At 55.9% G+C, this 13,330-nt stretch overlaps 1 protein-coding gene across 1 annotated transcript in view; it reads left to right on the forward strand.

The window, feature by feature from the left end:
* The window catches only part of LOC116758314 (guanylate cyclase 2D-like), a 36,703-nt gene extending 23,393 nt beyond the window's left edge, over positions 1-13,310 (forward strand). Inside the window, 1 exon segment of the mRNA XM_032641143.1 lies at positions 13,159-13,310. Coding sequence (XP_032497034.1) covers positions 13,159-13,310 — 152 coding nt within the window.
* Positions 13,311-13,330: the final 20 nt, after the last annotated feature.

Raw genomic sequence — 13,330 nt, forward strand, 5'->3', positions numbered from 1 at the left:
CAGAATGGTAGTGAGGGGAGAGTAGCCCCTGGCACTGAGCTGCCCATGCTGAGAAGGGCTGAGGCAGCTCTGTTCTCAGAGGCCTCGGCTCAGACCCCCCTGGGCAGAAGCTGGGGGTTCCAGGGAGAAACTCTATTGCCAAAGCCAACACACTGCATATGAACAGACCCCATACACTGGGGTCTTCACCTCTCCCCAACCTTCCCCCATCAGTTGAGGGTGAGGTCACCCAGGAGGACAGCAAGTGCCTGTCTGGCTCTTGTGTTGTGTCCCCTCCTGGGGCTGGGCCGGTTTCCTCTTCCCCCAGAGGCTTTGGGGCTCGTTTATTTTACATTTGCCTGCTGCCTGCTATGGGCCAGGCCCTGTGCCTGGAGCTCCCACGATACTATCTCAACCACCGCCACCCGCTGGGACAGGAGGGCTTTGCCCACTTTCTAGAAGAGAAAACAGAGGCTCAGAGGGGTGAAGTGACCTGTCCATGCCGGTCTCTGTCTATCTCCTGATCCGAGGTGGCTGCACAGAGCTATAGAAGCCCACAGAAATAGCAGCACCCCAGAGGGGGTGGCCTCAGGGACACACAAGTTTTGTTTTTCTGTGAACGAGGTGAGGACAGAACCTTCCTCATGAAGCTGAGGAGACTCTCGGGGCTGGCCCCTCCCTCGTGAGCAACGGCCTAGCATTTGCGTGGGGCTTCCGTGCATATGCTCGTGTGGAACCCCAGAGACGGGGCCCCAAGTCATGAGTTTCATGATGAATCAGTGCCAGCTGGTCCCCATGAAGTCCCCTCCCCTCCCCCACCCACCCGGGGCTATCCTCCTGTCCCTGGAGGTCGGTTCCCAGCAATGGGACACTCCTGGCATCTCTGGGGGCTCGGGTTCTCGATATGGCAGATGGGGCCATGGGGCCCTGGAAGGTCCTCGCAGGCCCTGGTGATCTGGAGTTGTTTGGTTCGGGTCCTTCAGGTAGGCACAATTTGGGATGGTCTCCTTGGAAACAATGAACATTTTAGCCTGGCATTCAAGGCTCTGCTCATGCTGTCTTCACCTCATCTGTTCCCTGTACTCCCAACTCTCCGGCCTTGTCAGACTTCTTACTCTTCCCCATACCCTTCATGATGCCACAACTTATTCTTGTTGTTTTCTCTACCTACATGACCTTTTCAACTTTTTCAACATTCGGTGAACTCCTACACATCCTTCAATGTCCATCTAAAAAGCCACCTCCTTTCAGTGGTTAAGAATCCGCCTGCCAATGCAGGGGACACGGGTTCCAGCCCTGGTCCGGGAAGATCCCACATGCCACAAAGCAACTGAGCCCGTGTGCCACAACTACTGAGCCTGCATGCCACAACTACTGAAGCCCATGTGCCTAAAGCCTGTGCTCCACCACAAGAGAAGCCACCACAATGAGAACCCTGCGCACCGCAACGAAGAGTAGCCCCCACTTGCTGCAACTAGAGAAAGCCCGTGTGCAGCAATGAAGACCCAACGCAGCCAAAAAAATAAATAAATAAAAATTTAAACATAAATAAATAAAAAGCCACCTCCTCCTAAAACCCTTTCCCAACCTCCCTCTGTATGTAATTAGTAGTTGCCTTGCCTGACCCGCACGTGTCAGTAGGAACCTTATCTAGTTCATTCCTTTCGTCCAATGCCCAGGAAGAGGCGTGCACTGGGAGGTTGAATTGATGAGTGAATAAGCCAATGAACTAGTTAACCCAGAGGTTCCGATGAACCATCTCCCCTCCTGCAATGCCAGCTCCTGAGTGTCCTGCCTAGTTTCTCCTCTGCTGTATCTGCATCTAGGCTTGCTTAGTCTAATGCTTAGCTGGGATCCTGCATGCCAGGGAGGTGTGGGCAGTGTGTCAGTCCGTGGCTCCCATGGCTGCCCTGTCTCTCCTCCCCGCCACCCATCCTGCTGCTATGGATGCTCTCACCTCCAACCCCTGCACTAGACTGAGTGCTCTTCCCCAGTCCCTCTGCTTCCCACTCCTTCTGGCCAACTCCTCCTCACCCTCCTTGCCTCTGCTCCTTTGTCACTTCCTCCAGGAAGCCTTCCCTGAAACCCTCCCTTCCACCCCTGCGTATTGCAGGAGGGGCACCTCCTCTGCCCTCTCAGACCCCTGGGCACTGAGCCCTGTCCCTGCAGACTGGGGGCTTCCTGAGGGCAGGGCTGAGTCGAAGCTCTCTTTCTGTGACTTCGATGGGAGAAGAAATATAACAGGGCAGGGGAGGTGGGGAAGGCCACCGTGGTGGAAGTGAATCTCGCTTTAAGGAAATGCACCTGCGTGAAAATCCAGATTTGCTCAAAGACTTTAGAGCTAAGTCTACACTCTTACAAGGAGAGGTGAAGTGACTAGAGCAGGAGGGAAGGGCCTCACCCGTACAGTGTGTGTGCACTGTCTCAGGGAGTGGTCCTCGCAGCCCTAGGAAACGGGTGCCTTCACCACTACTGCCGCTGAGTTCACCTGGGGCTGTGGGATGAAAATCCCGGTACTTTCCAGAGGGCCAGCCATGCTGTCTCTTGTCCCGGCTCTGCCCCTGGACTTGCTTGTAGAAACCGCTCCTGCTTGGGGCTCCAGCCTCCCCATCAGGACATGGACCGGGGGTGGAGGGTGGGGGTGGGCGTGGTGACTAAATAAATCTCCAAGGTTCCTTTCCCAGAGGTTTCCCAGAGTCCTTGAGACTCTTCAGAAGTCCACCAGGGGGCAGGCAAGCTGTTCTCGAAAGAACCAGAGCCCCTCCAGGAACCCCAAGATTCCTGGCCCCTCCCCAGGCTGTCAGGCGCCCCGGGCTCAGCCATCCAGCCAGGGAGGGAGGATAGGCGGGGGCCCCACCCCACAGGGGAGCCTTGCCTGGGGAATCTCCCTGACGACCCATGGGCAGCGAGCGGACGACAGATCTCAGCGTCTGTCACCATCAGAAAGGCCTGGCCCAAGTCAGCATCTGTCAGAGGTCTGTCCAGTCTCCAGCCATCTGCATTTCCTATTAAATAACACCTAGGTGATGCTAACCTTATCCAGGGCTCTCCTGGACGCTGGCTCAGGCAGCCTACCACACCCTCTCCGGGGAGGCAGGGGCAATGGTCCCCACACACAGATGAGAGTGAGGTTGGAGTTCTCTTGCACTGCTGACTTAGACCTTCCTTCTGGGCTCCAGCTCAGCACCTGGCTGCCTACCAAGCATCTCCCCAATGAGCCACAGGTCACCCTGACTGTACTCTGCTCTGTCCCTGCCCAGAACCGGGGGTGACCACCCTCTTTTTCCTGTCCTTCCATGACCCTTTCCCTCACCCCCATAATTAATCCCCGAGTCTGTCCCACCCACCATGACAGTCTCTGCCTTGGTCTAGGCCCCATCATCTGCGTCCTCAACAACAGCCTGGCCTCTGTGCCACTCTCCGGCCTCTATTCCCTCTGGCCCGTGCCAGCTCGAGTCTGCCTGCAGCACAGCCCTTGCCATGTTGCTTCCCTCCTTAGCACTCCCCCACTGCTGACGGCCAGGGCCCGTCATGGAGCTCCTGCCAACAGACCCTCCCACCATCTCCCCTGACACCCAGCCTTTCCCACCCCCATGCCCCGCCCTGTCTTGTCCTCTCAAATTGCTCAGACCCCCAGTTTCAACCTAGAGGATTTTTATTGTAAAAGACTTCCTATTAGTAGTTATAATAACCCCCCAAGACCTGGGACCAGTGGTCTGGAGACTAGGTAACCTTGGCCTGTCACCACTGTGTCCAGATGCAGAACACTTCCAGCCTGAGGAACACCAGAATATCCAGTGAGTCGTCATTAGGCCCATGGCCTGGGCGAAGCTAGGTTGGGGGTGCAGGCTTTGTTCTCCCTGTGTGTCTGCCTTGAGCCTACACTCAGTAGTTGATAGAGCCCTAAAACCAGGTCCAACCTCCCAGTGCAGCAGTAAGAAATTTGGAGTTTGCTGGAGATTTGCTGGGAGCCAGAGAAGAGAGTACGTCATCACCTATCATGCAGCCAAGCTTCATGAACCTCAGTTCTCCCTCCCAGGTCCCTCCCCGGCAGCTACCCCCTCTTCCCCCTCCCCTTCCCCATCAGCCCCTGCTGCCCCCAGTCAACCAGCACCCAGCCTCAGCTTCCTGCTTCATTGGTAGATACCCAAAGAGCAACTACAGGATTGATCAAAGGCCCAGGAGCCTTTTAAAGGGCTGATTCAGGCCTTCCAGGCGCTGGGCAGGAGGTCTGCAAGGCTCCCTCTGCAGGCAGCCCATGGGAAGGTCTTCATTTCACTGAAAAGGAGGACCTGAGGGGGGTGGAGTACCTGCATTTCAGTCCTCACTACCGTCAGGCAGGGTAGACACATTCTCCCTGTATCTTCAATGAAGCCACCGCGACTCGGTCCAAGGTCACCCAGTAAACCAGGGGTGGAACTGGACCTCGACTCCAAAGACCCCGCCACGCACGCCATCCTGGCTGCCTTGTCAGCCACAGCCTCACACTGCATGGAAAAAAGTGACGCAGGCACAGTGACAGCCTCGGTCACCAGCCGCAGGGTGAGATCAGCTAAAGGGAATGCGGTGAGTTCCGGGGTGAGGTCCGGAGGGGCAGGCAGGTGCGGCTGGGGCCCGGGGTGAAGCCAAGGCCAACAGCCAGGTGTCCGGTTGGTGGATGGAAGAGCCGAATGGGGCAGACGTCCGAGTGTGCTGTGGACAGAGGTCAAGGTCGGAACCTGCAGTGTGAGTGAGACACTGGGAGAGTGAATTAACTCTGACCATCCAGGAGCCTTTTAAAGGGCTGGTTAAGGCACTGGGGAGGATGTCTTCACGGCTCCCCTTGTGGGCAGCCCAAAGGAGGGTGGGTTTCTCACTTCTGCGGCCACCATCTCCCCTCTCTTGGCCTCTGGACTTCTGTAGCGTGGACATGAAGAGCCTTTTCAGTCAGAGGGCTTAGCTTTTATTTCTTTTCTTTTTGTATCGAGCCCCACAAGCTAGTTGGTACAGCCCTCCCCTCTGGCAACTCTAAACGGAGACAGAGACAGAGATAGAGCAGAGAGATGGGAAGGGAGAGGCAGAGGGAAGAGGAGAGAGGTGAGGAGAGGGAGTCTGACAGATGACTGCACAGTTGGGACAGATCCGGAAAGGAGAGAGGAGACGATGGAGGATGCGTGTGGCGCTTGATAGGGACTCTGGCCCCTGTGAGAGTGAGAGACAGGAAAATGGGAAATGTGACATGTGCTTGGACCCCCAAGGCCATCAAAGAGTTTTAAGCAGGGGAGTGACCTGGTCAAATCTGTGTTTTAGAGAGACTCCATCTGGCCGCCACGTGGAAGATGAAGGGCTGGATGGATGAACAGGAAAGGGAGATCTCGGGGCAGGAAGCTCTCCTGAGAGGAAGGTGAAGAGAGAAATGAGCAAGGCCAAGGGGGAGGGAGACCCATTTAAAGATCAGGAGGATGAAGAGGAAGATGAGGGGCCAGAGAAAGGATGCAGGAGGAGGTGATGGAGAGGTGGGAAGAGGACCAGGAGAGGGTGCCACAAGGAGCCACGGGAGCAGGCAGCTCTGAAGAAAGCCGTCAAGTGACCAAGGGAGCTGGAGACGGAAGAGTGTCTGTCCATAGCAGTTCCGGACGTGGAGGCCGGGGGTGAGCTGGGTGGAATGATGGGGCTGGGAAATGGAGGTCACAAGAGCAGGCAACAGCCTTGACAGGCCTGGCCAGGAGGAGACAAGAGGGTGGGTGGGCAGTGGCTGGCAGGGCACCTGGGAGGTCTGGAAGGGAGTTGTGAAATAGGGGCATGTCTGTGCTGACGGGAGAACCTACAGGGAGAGGGGCTGCCCTGAAACCTTCCCAAGAGGTGGCCACCGCCAGCAGAAAGCACAGCCTATCCCCTAGGAGGCCAGGTGGGCCCTGATGCAGGCAGAGGTGAGGTTGGCTTTTGGGTCTGGTTCAGGCCTCAAACCCAGGTCTCCTACTCCCTGGGTAGGGAAGGCAAGCAGGAAGAAATCACACAGCCCAGAAGAGGTCAGAGGGCAGGAGTCTGTAAGGCTGAATACCCATCTCCAAGCTTCCAGACCTAGAGAGAGGGGCTGGCTTTGGGGACAGGGCAGGGCGTCCACTCCCTGGGGAACAGGATCCAGCCCTCTGCATTCCGGACCCCCAGCCCAGCCTCCAAGTTCCTGGGGTTCTGAGCCCACAGCACCCATAGGGATGAATCACTGAATCCCCGGGACGCCACGACAGTCTAGCTGAGCCCTTTCGCCTTCTTCCCTTTCACACCCCAGGGAATTAGCTCTAGTGGGAGCCACTCGACTTGTGTGTGGTCTGCTTCTGAGAAAATCAGCTTCACGAGCAATTCGAGATAGCCTTGCTCCCATGAGTGTGTCCACACACACAGATGGTACACACACAGATGGTGTGTTTCTCTGTGCACTGTGTCCTGTGGGTGTGCACTGCTTTTGGGAGCCTGGGTATTTTAAGTCTTCGCTGTATATTTGGGTTATGAAGTGTGTCTGTGGGCAATGCGTATGGAGTGTTTGTGACTGGCGTTTGCATGGGAGATATATACACTGTGTACACATCATGTATGTTCAGTGTGCACGCTTGTGGTGTGTGCATGCATAGTGGATATACAAGAGTTGAATTTGGGGGTGTGTGTCTGTGTGTGGTGGCTAGGTGACTTTTGAGGGTGTCTCTGAAATGACTGAGATGTGTGTGGACCATGTGTATACCTGTTTGACATGTGAGGTGGATGCATGCCTCCTGTTTTCCTGAGTTGTGGCCCTGTGTGTCCTGTGTTGTCTTTGACGGTGTATATGAAGGCTGTGCGTATATGTGTATGCTGCATGTGCTGGCAGGAGAGTGTGCTTTTGCAGGTGACTGTGTCTGTGGGGGGAGCGTGTGTGTGAGGAGGGATGTCATGGAGGGAGGTGTGAGAGCCCAACACAGCAGAAGGGGCAGAGTTCCAGCCCCAACTTCACCATCTCCCAGCTGTGTGACCTGAGCTAGTTAGTGCCCCCCTCAAGCCTCAGATTCCCCCCAAGGGTCAGTACCTTATGAATTCTAGGAAGGCCCTATGGTCATGAGGAGGAAGGCAATGTGAGTAGAACAAGAAGGGACCACTGTGAACTGTACTGAAGAGGACCGTCCCAGTGAGAACTGGGTGTGGCCAGGCTTCCGCCCAACCTCTGGGGGCTCCACCTGTCCCCTTGCAGGATGGGAATGCTGCCCCCCTCACTGCTCCTGAAGGGCAGCCACAGCTACATTTTAGGCAGGTCCTCTCCCCACACCCCTTAAGCACCAACAAGGGAAGCTCCCGGAATCACTTCACTCCTGCCCTGAACTAAACGAGCATGAAGAAAATAGAGCTGCTGCCCCCCAAAAGAAAACAACGCCTGGCCAGGAATCACAAGCACTGACACAGACTGGGTGAGCGCCACGGGCTGGGTAAGCGCCACTTGACACCAACGAGCTCACTCTCCTAACAGCCCCGGTTGTCCGTCCATCTTTGCTCCACTTTAGAGATGGAATGAGTTCAGAGAGGTGAGGCCACCAGCCCAAAGTCCCACAGCAGTGGGCAGCACAGTGAGGACGGGAACCCAGGTGAGTCCCTCTCTGAAATCTGGGCTGCTTCTCTTCCTCGGTTCTGTCCTCCTCAGGTCCCTCCTCACCCCACCCGAGAGGGGGGAAAATACGACTCTACACACAGGGGATGTCATGATAAATTTTAAAAATCCTAGATTACTTGCTCTTTCAGCTAATTAATGCTCCATCATGTGACAATACAGTAGAGTATTAAGTGGGGAGGCATTGGAGCCCCACTGCCTGGACTCATCCATACTGGCTGTGCACACTTGAGTTAATTACCTAACCTCTCTGGGTTTCCTCATATGTCATCTGTAAGATGGAGATAATAATAATAATAATATCTACCTCACTGAGTGTTGTAGGATTAAATGGATTACAACATGAAAGTTGCACTAGAAAGCTGCCTGGGCCAGCCCATCCCCTTCTCAACTTAAAAGTACAGAGGCCTCACACTGGTCTCAGAATTTCACTCATGGTAAGAAAGATTCATAATCCCGTTAACCATAACCTTCATATTTCATCCCTTCATTTTGGCAACTCAGTGGGGAGGGGCAGGTGTTACCTCCATGTCACCACGTAAGGACCACGGAGCCTGGCCGCCCCACGCCCTCGCAGGTGCAGCGCTTTTCAAAGGGTGCCTGCGGACTGGCAGCATCAGTACCACCGCGAGGTGGCTCAAGATGCAGGTCCTGGGCCCCGCCTCAGACCTACTGAACCAGACTCTCGGGGGTAGGGCCTGGCAGTATGTCTTCACAAGCCCTCAGGGATTCTGATACCCTCTAAAGTTTGAGAGGAACTGGGCCTCCGAAAAAATTGCTCTGTGAACTGGGAGTCCCTCACGTGAGGCAAGTGAAGGAAAGCAGGGTGGCGGCTGGGGAAATCCCCCACGTGTGACCTCGTGCTCTCGGGGCCTAGAATCTGCTGTCCTTCCGGGAGTGGAAGTAGAGGAGGCAAGAAGGAGTGTCTGAAACTTCAGCAGGTGACCATTATCTGTGGGAATCGGCTGGGTACAGGCGAGCCAGTTTCTGGACGTTCTGCCAGGCCTTGGGGCTTTGACCACCTGGAGGGAGACAGGAGCCTATAGCCTGCGGGAGCCCAGCACAGTGGGGATCCCAAAGTCTGGAAGGGTTGGGAATTTGGCAAGGGACCTCCAGGGAACCCCTAGAGGCAGGGGCCCCCCACCATGGGTTGTCCTATCTGGGTCACAGCCCTTCCCCCGAAGGGCCTGGGACCCACCTCTGCCCTGGGTCCTGAGCCCACAGCGCTATGGTCCCTCTGACTCAGCCCCCGCCGAGACATTGTCTCCCATCACTGGGCGCTCCCTCTGCCCACAGGTCCCTTCAGTCTACCACTGAGTCACAGGCTTTCATGTGAGGAAGGCCATGTCAGTCATTTTGACCCAGTCCCCATTCCATTCAGCTTTCTACAATGTCATCCTCTCAACACCCCCCTGAAGTCGACAGAATGACTGTCCCCATTTGACAGATGAGAAATCAAGGCTGCCAAGGGGGAATGACTTGCCCAAGGGCACCCAGCTCCCTGGCGGGGGCGGGAAGCCACCCCACAGCAGCCTCGCCTCTAATTAACGCTGCCTTCGGGGGCACTCGTGTGTGTGCAGCTATCTCACCCCGGCTCGGTTCTGTTGCTGATGTGTTCATTTGGACGTGACATTTATGACGTCACAGACCCTAACCAAGGCCCATCCTGATAACCCTGGATCATCGAGAAAAGGATTCATGGGGTTTAAGCTTCAGATGGTTAAAACAGATGAAAAAGTTGTGTGGCTCAAGGGGACAAACCCTCAGGTTCCCAGCAGCCTGAGGCCTGCAGAGGGCTGTGGTTTCACGGTCCATGGAGCAGCACAGTCAAGCTGTGGAGACGCTTCTGATCCTGCCCTGCCTCTTCACCCAGTCTTGAAGTTTCTCACCTAACATCCCCCCCTCTCCCTTGGGGCCTCCGGGAGCCTCCAGACTCCTCAGCCCCAGGTCTCACTAACCAGACTCAGAGCCAAGAGCCTCCCGTGTGGTGGCCAAGGGGTACACAGCACCCGCTCCCCCCGCATTGATGGCTTCGAGCGCCCAGGGAGGGGGTGTCTCGTGCCCCCAGCTGAGAGCAGAAACCAGCCAAGCCCGTCGCTGGCCACATGCATGAGGGCCTTGGAGTCTAAGGACTCGGTGGGAAGGGCTGCCGTGCCCCGCTCTATCAGCTGTGTGACTGTGGGCAAGTCACAGGATCCCTGAGCCTCGGTCCCTCTTCTGTAAAAGGCGGGGAACAATAGCCCCCTTTAGCCGGGTGGCTGTGAGAAGACAGTGCAAGTAAACTACCTGGCACCATGCCCGGTCCTGCAGCCCTCATTATACCCATTAAACACGTAAGCTAGTCCTCAGAAGAAAGGAAACACCACCTGTCTCTTTATCAGCGTTTGTTTCCCAAGCACCCTAGGTGGCTTTTTGGCTCACAAACTCCCTACAGCTGACACCAAGCATTTTCTCTCCTATCCTACTGTCCCTCTGGGAGGTGGCCCATAGCTGGTTTGGTCTAAACCTAGCTGCCCTAGGGAGCATGGGAGGGTGGGCAGGAGAAGAACTGGGGAACCCAGGGTTTTGCCACAGAAGGCAGGGCCCCCAAAGGGGCTGATGAGGAAACTCCCTGACTCCCTGGGGGCCCACAGAGGTGCTGGGCAGGGCCAGGGAGTGAGGAGAGCCACATCCCTGCACTGAGATCTGGTCTGGGAGTCTGCGAGTCTGGAGACCCAGGTTCAATTCCTGGCTCCCAAGCTGTGTGACTTGGGCCAGTTACTTAACCTCGTTGAGCCTCAGTTTCTTAGTCAGTAATTGAGACTAAAGACACCTGAGGCTGTCTGTGGCTATCTTTATCCTGATTTGCCACATGAGATAAAGGATTGGCCCACAGTGGGCATTCAGTAAAAAGAGCAGCAGAAACTAAGTTGGGGGTCCAGGGTGCCATGGTCCTTCCCACACCATTTCTACAGTTAGATGAGGCCAGCAAGGCTCAGAGAGGTTTAGCGACTTGTCCGAGGTCAGATGGGATGTGCACATCATTGCCTTCCTGGGCACTCACTCCTACTTGGGACCCTTGGTTATCAGCCTGGCCTAAGAAACCCCCCCCCGCAGGGAGCCTTGAGCCTGTCTTCGTGCCTGGGAGGGTTTTCTCATCTCAGAATGGTAGTCCTGAAGACACAGGAAAAGATGTGTCTCCTATCTTCACTGACAGATGCATGAGGGTACAGAAGCGTTTCCGCAAAAATACCAACACAGTGAATATGAGCCTCCCATCGATGAGCTGTCCAGGAGAACGCCCCATTGCTGGAGGGGTGCGAGCAGGCGCTAAGCAACATTGGATGGAAAGTTGGCCTTTAAAAGAAAGCCACCCTCCACATGGCTACCAGGCAAATCCAACCCTCCTCAGATCTCACCTCTCCTCCCTCTTCATAGCCAGCTCCGGCTCCCGGACTTGGCCTTTGAGTTTTCTGGACTCCATCATCCTATGTTCTCATCTGCCTCCCAACTGGTCTGGGAGCTCCACAAGGGTAGGTCCTGTATGTTTTGATTCCGGGACCTGCCAGGGAAGCGAGGTCGTGTTTCCTGGGCAAGAACCACAGGCCAGGCCCCCGACCAGGTATTTACACACGTTGCTGCAATTTGGGCTTCACAACAAGCCAGAACGTCAGGTGTTATTATTAGTCTCACTTTGCAGATCAGCAAACTGAGGTCAGAAAGATCAAGCAAACTGCCAAAAGTCCCACGAACGCTGAAGAAGTGAAAAGGTGAAGGAAGGGGTGTTGAGCACGTGGGGTTCCCGATTTCAGCCCCCAGTCCCAGGAGGCATCTGCAGCGGGTAGGCACGCTTGGCTGCCCATCTGTCTCCAACTCTTGGGGAGCCCCATCCAGGCACTGAGTGAAGTGGACCCCTGTGAACTGACTAACCACAACCGCAGCGTTTGGGGGTGTGTGGGAGGCAGGTCGCTCTCCCCCGAGCCCGCCATAGCCCCAGCCCAGCCCTAACCCAGCCCCAGCCAGAGCTCTGCGCCAGCCCAGCGGTTTCTGCCCACAGCACCTCAGAGAAGGGTGAGGTGGCGCTGGATGTGGGGGGAGCAGGTCAGGTGGGAGAGCCCAGGAATTGCCTGAGTCCAACTCAGCCATGTTCTGCCCATGCTGCAGGGCTGCTGCGAAGCACTTCCTGGACATTTGGCCCCTTGGACAAGGATCTGGAAAAGGAAGCCCACAGGGTGTGGCAGAGGCATCATTAATCGCCACAATAAAGACAGCCAGAAGTTGCCTAACACCCACTGCGTACAGCCCCCAGGCTAAGTCCGTTATTCTTAGTTTGGGCACCAACCCGAGAAGAAGCTACTACCTTTCCCATTTTACAGATGGGGAAACTGAGGTTCCATTTGACCAGATGAGGACTAAAGCCGGCGAGGTGGGGAGAGGGCGTTGCGATGACCAGCTGGGCCCTCCCTCAGCATAGATCTGAGGTTCCCGGTGGCTGGGAGGGAGAGAAAGGTGGGGACACCCTTCCCAGGTCCTGTGACCTTTCCTACCTATGCCCTCATAGCAGCTCAGGTCCCTCCTTAGGAAAGCTTTCCCTGATCTCCTCCTCTGAGTTTAGGTTAGGCCCTGCCCCACCCCCACCCTGCCCTCCTAGCTGTCACAGATTGTCTTCTCTGAGCTGTCCCCATCTCCCCAGGCCTGTCCCCACAGTAAGCCAGATGGGAGGAAGGAAATGCAGCTGCCATCTATATAGAATTCAGGGAACCCAGCTTCTAAGTCTAGCTTCATCTTGATTTACCACAAAGCTTTGGGTGGTCACTTTCCCACCGGTAAAATGGGACATGCTGTACTGCTGTCAGGGCTGGTGACCATCACGGAAGAGAAACATTTTGGAGGAGGAATTCTCTTCTACCCTTGGAACCAGGGCCTGAAGGACAGCTGTGACCCTCCTCTCCTAGGCTCCCCCTCCTCAGGTCCACACCCAGCAGGGCAGGGCAGGGTAGCTGTGATCTGGCAGGGCCAAGGCATCTAGAAGAGGACGTGGTTTTGGGGAATATGTGCCTCAACCTTCCACGTAAAAGACAATAATACCACCGTGCTACTTTTTGCACAGCACTCAAAGACAACCTGACTAACATAGTGCTGGAAAAGTGTACCCAGTTTGGGCGGGGCTTAGCTTTGTGGACAGACTTGGGGGAAATCCCTGTCTCTTATATTCTGTGTGACTTTGGATAGGCTATTTAACCTCTCTGAGACTCGGTTTCCCTAAATATAAATGGGGACCTTACTAGTCCCAGACAAGTGATTTTTATTTATACTCGATGACCCCATCCATAGCTTGTTTCTCCACCTGAATTCTGGGGGGTTTGATGGGACCTTTTCACAGGGCTGCTTAAGGGCCCAGGAGATGATGAAGGAGGAAGAGTCTGGACACTAGAGCACAGTCTAGAGAGGAGAAGTGACCTGCCTGGACTCACCAGATGGGACGGCTTCGGTGTGGGGAACCCCCTCTGTGGCCACCCCAGGGCCAGCGAAGGGTCATTTCCTTCCGCGTTCAGCCCCGCCGTGTCACCTCTCCTGTTTCCCCGGCTAAGTGCGGCGGCGACAGCGGGGGAAATCGGGGCCAGGCCGGATTTCCTCTGCGGACCCGCGGCTGCTAGAGCCACCCGCCGCCCTGGACCCCGCGGGGCCACGAACTGCACGTGCGGCGGCCCGGGGCGGCCTGGCTGGCACAGCGCTTCCTTAGCGACCCCTTTCCATCCCCGC

Source organism: Phocoena sinus, chromosome 8, assembly GCF_008692025.1.
Source record: "Phocoena sinus isolate mPhoSin1 chromosome 8, mPhoSin1.pri, whole genome shotgun sequence".
NCBI lineage: Eukaryota > Metazoa > Chordata > Mammalia > Artiodactyla > Phocoenidae > Phocoena > Phocoena sinus.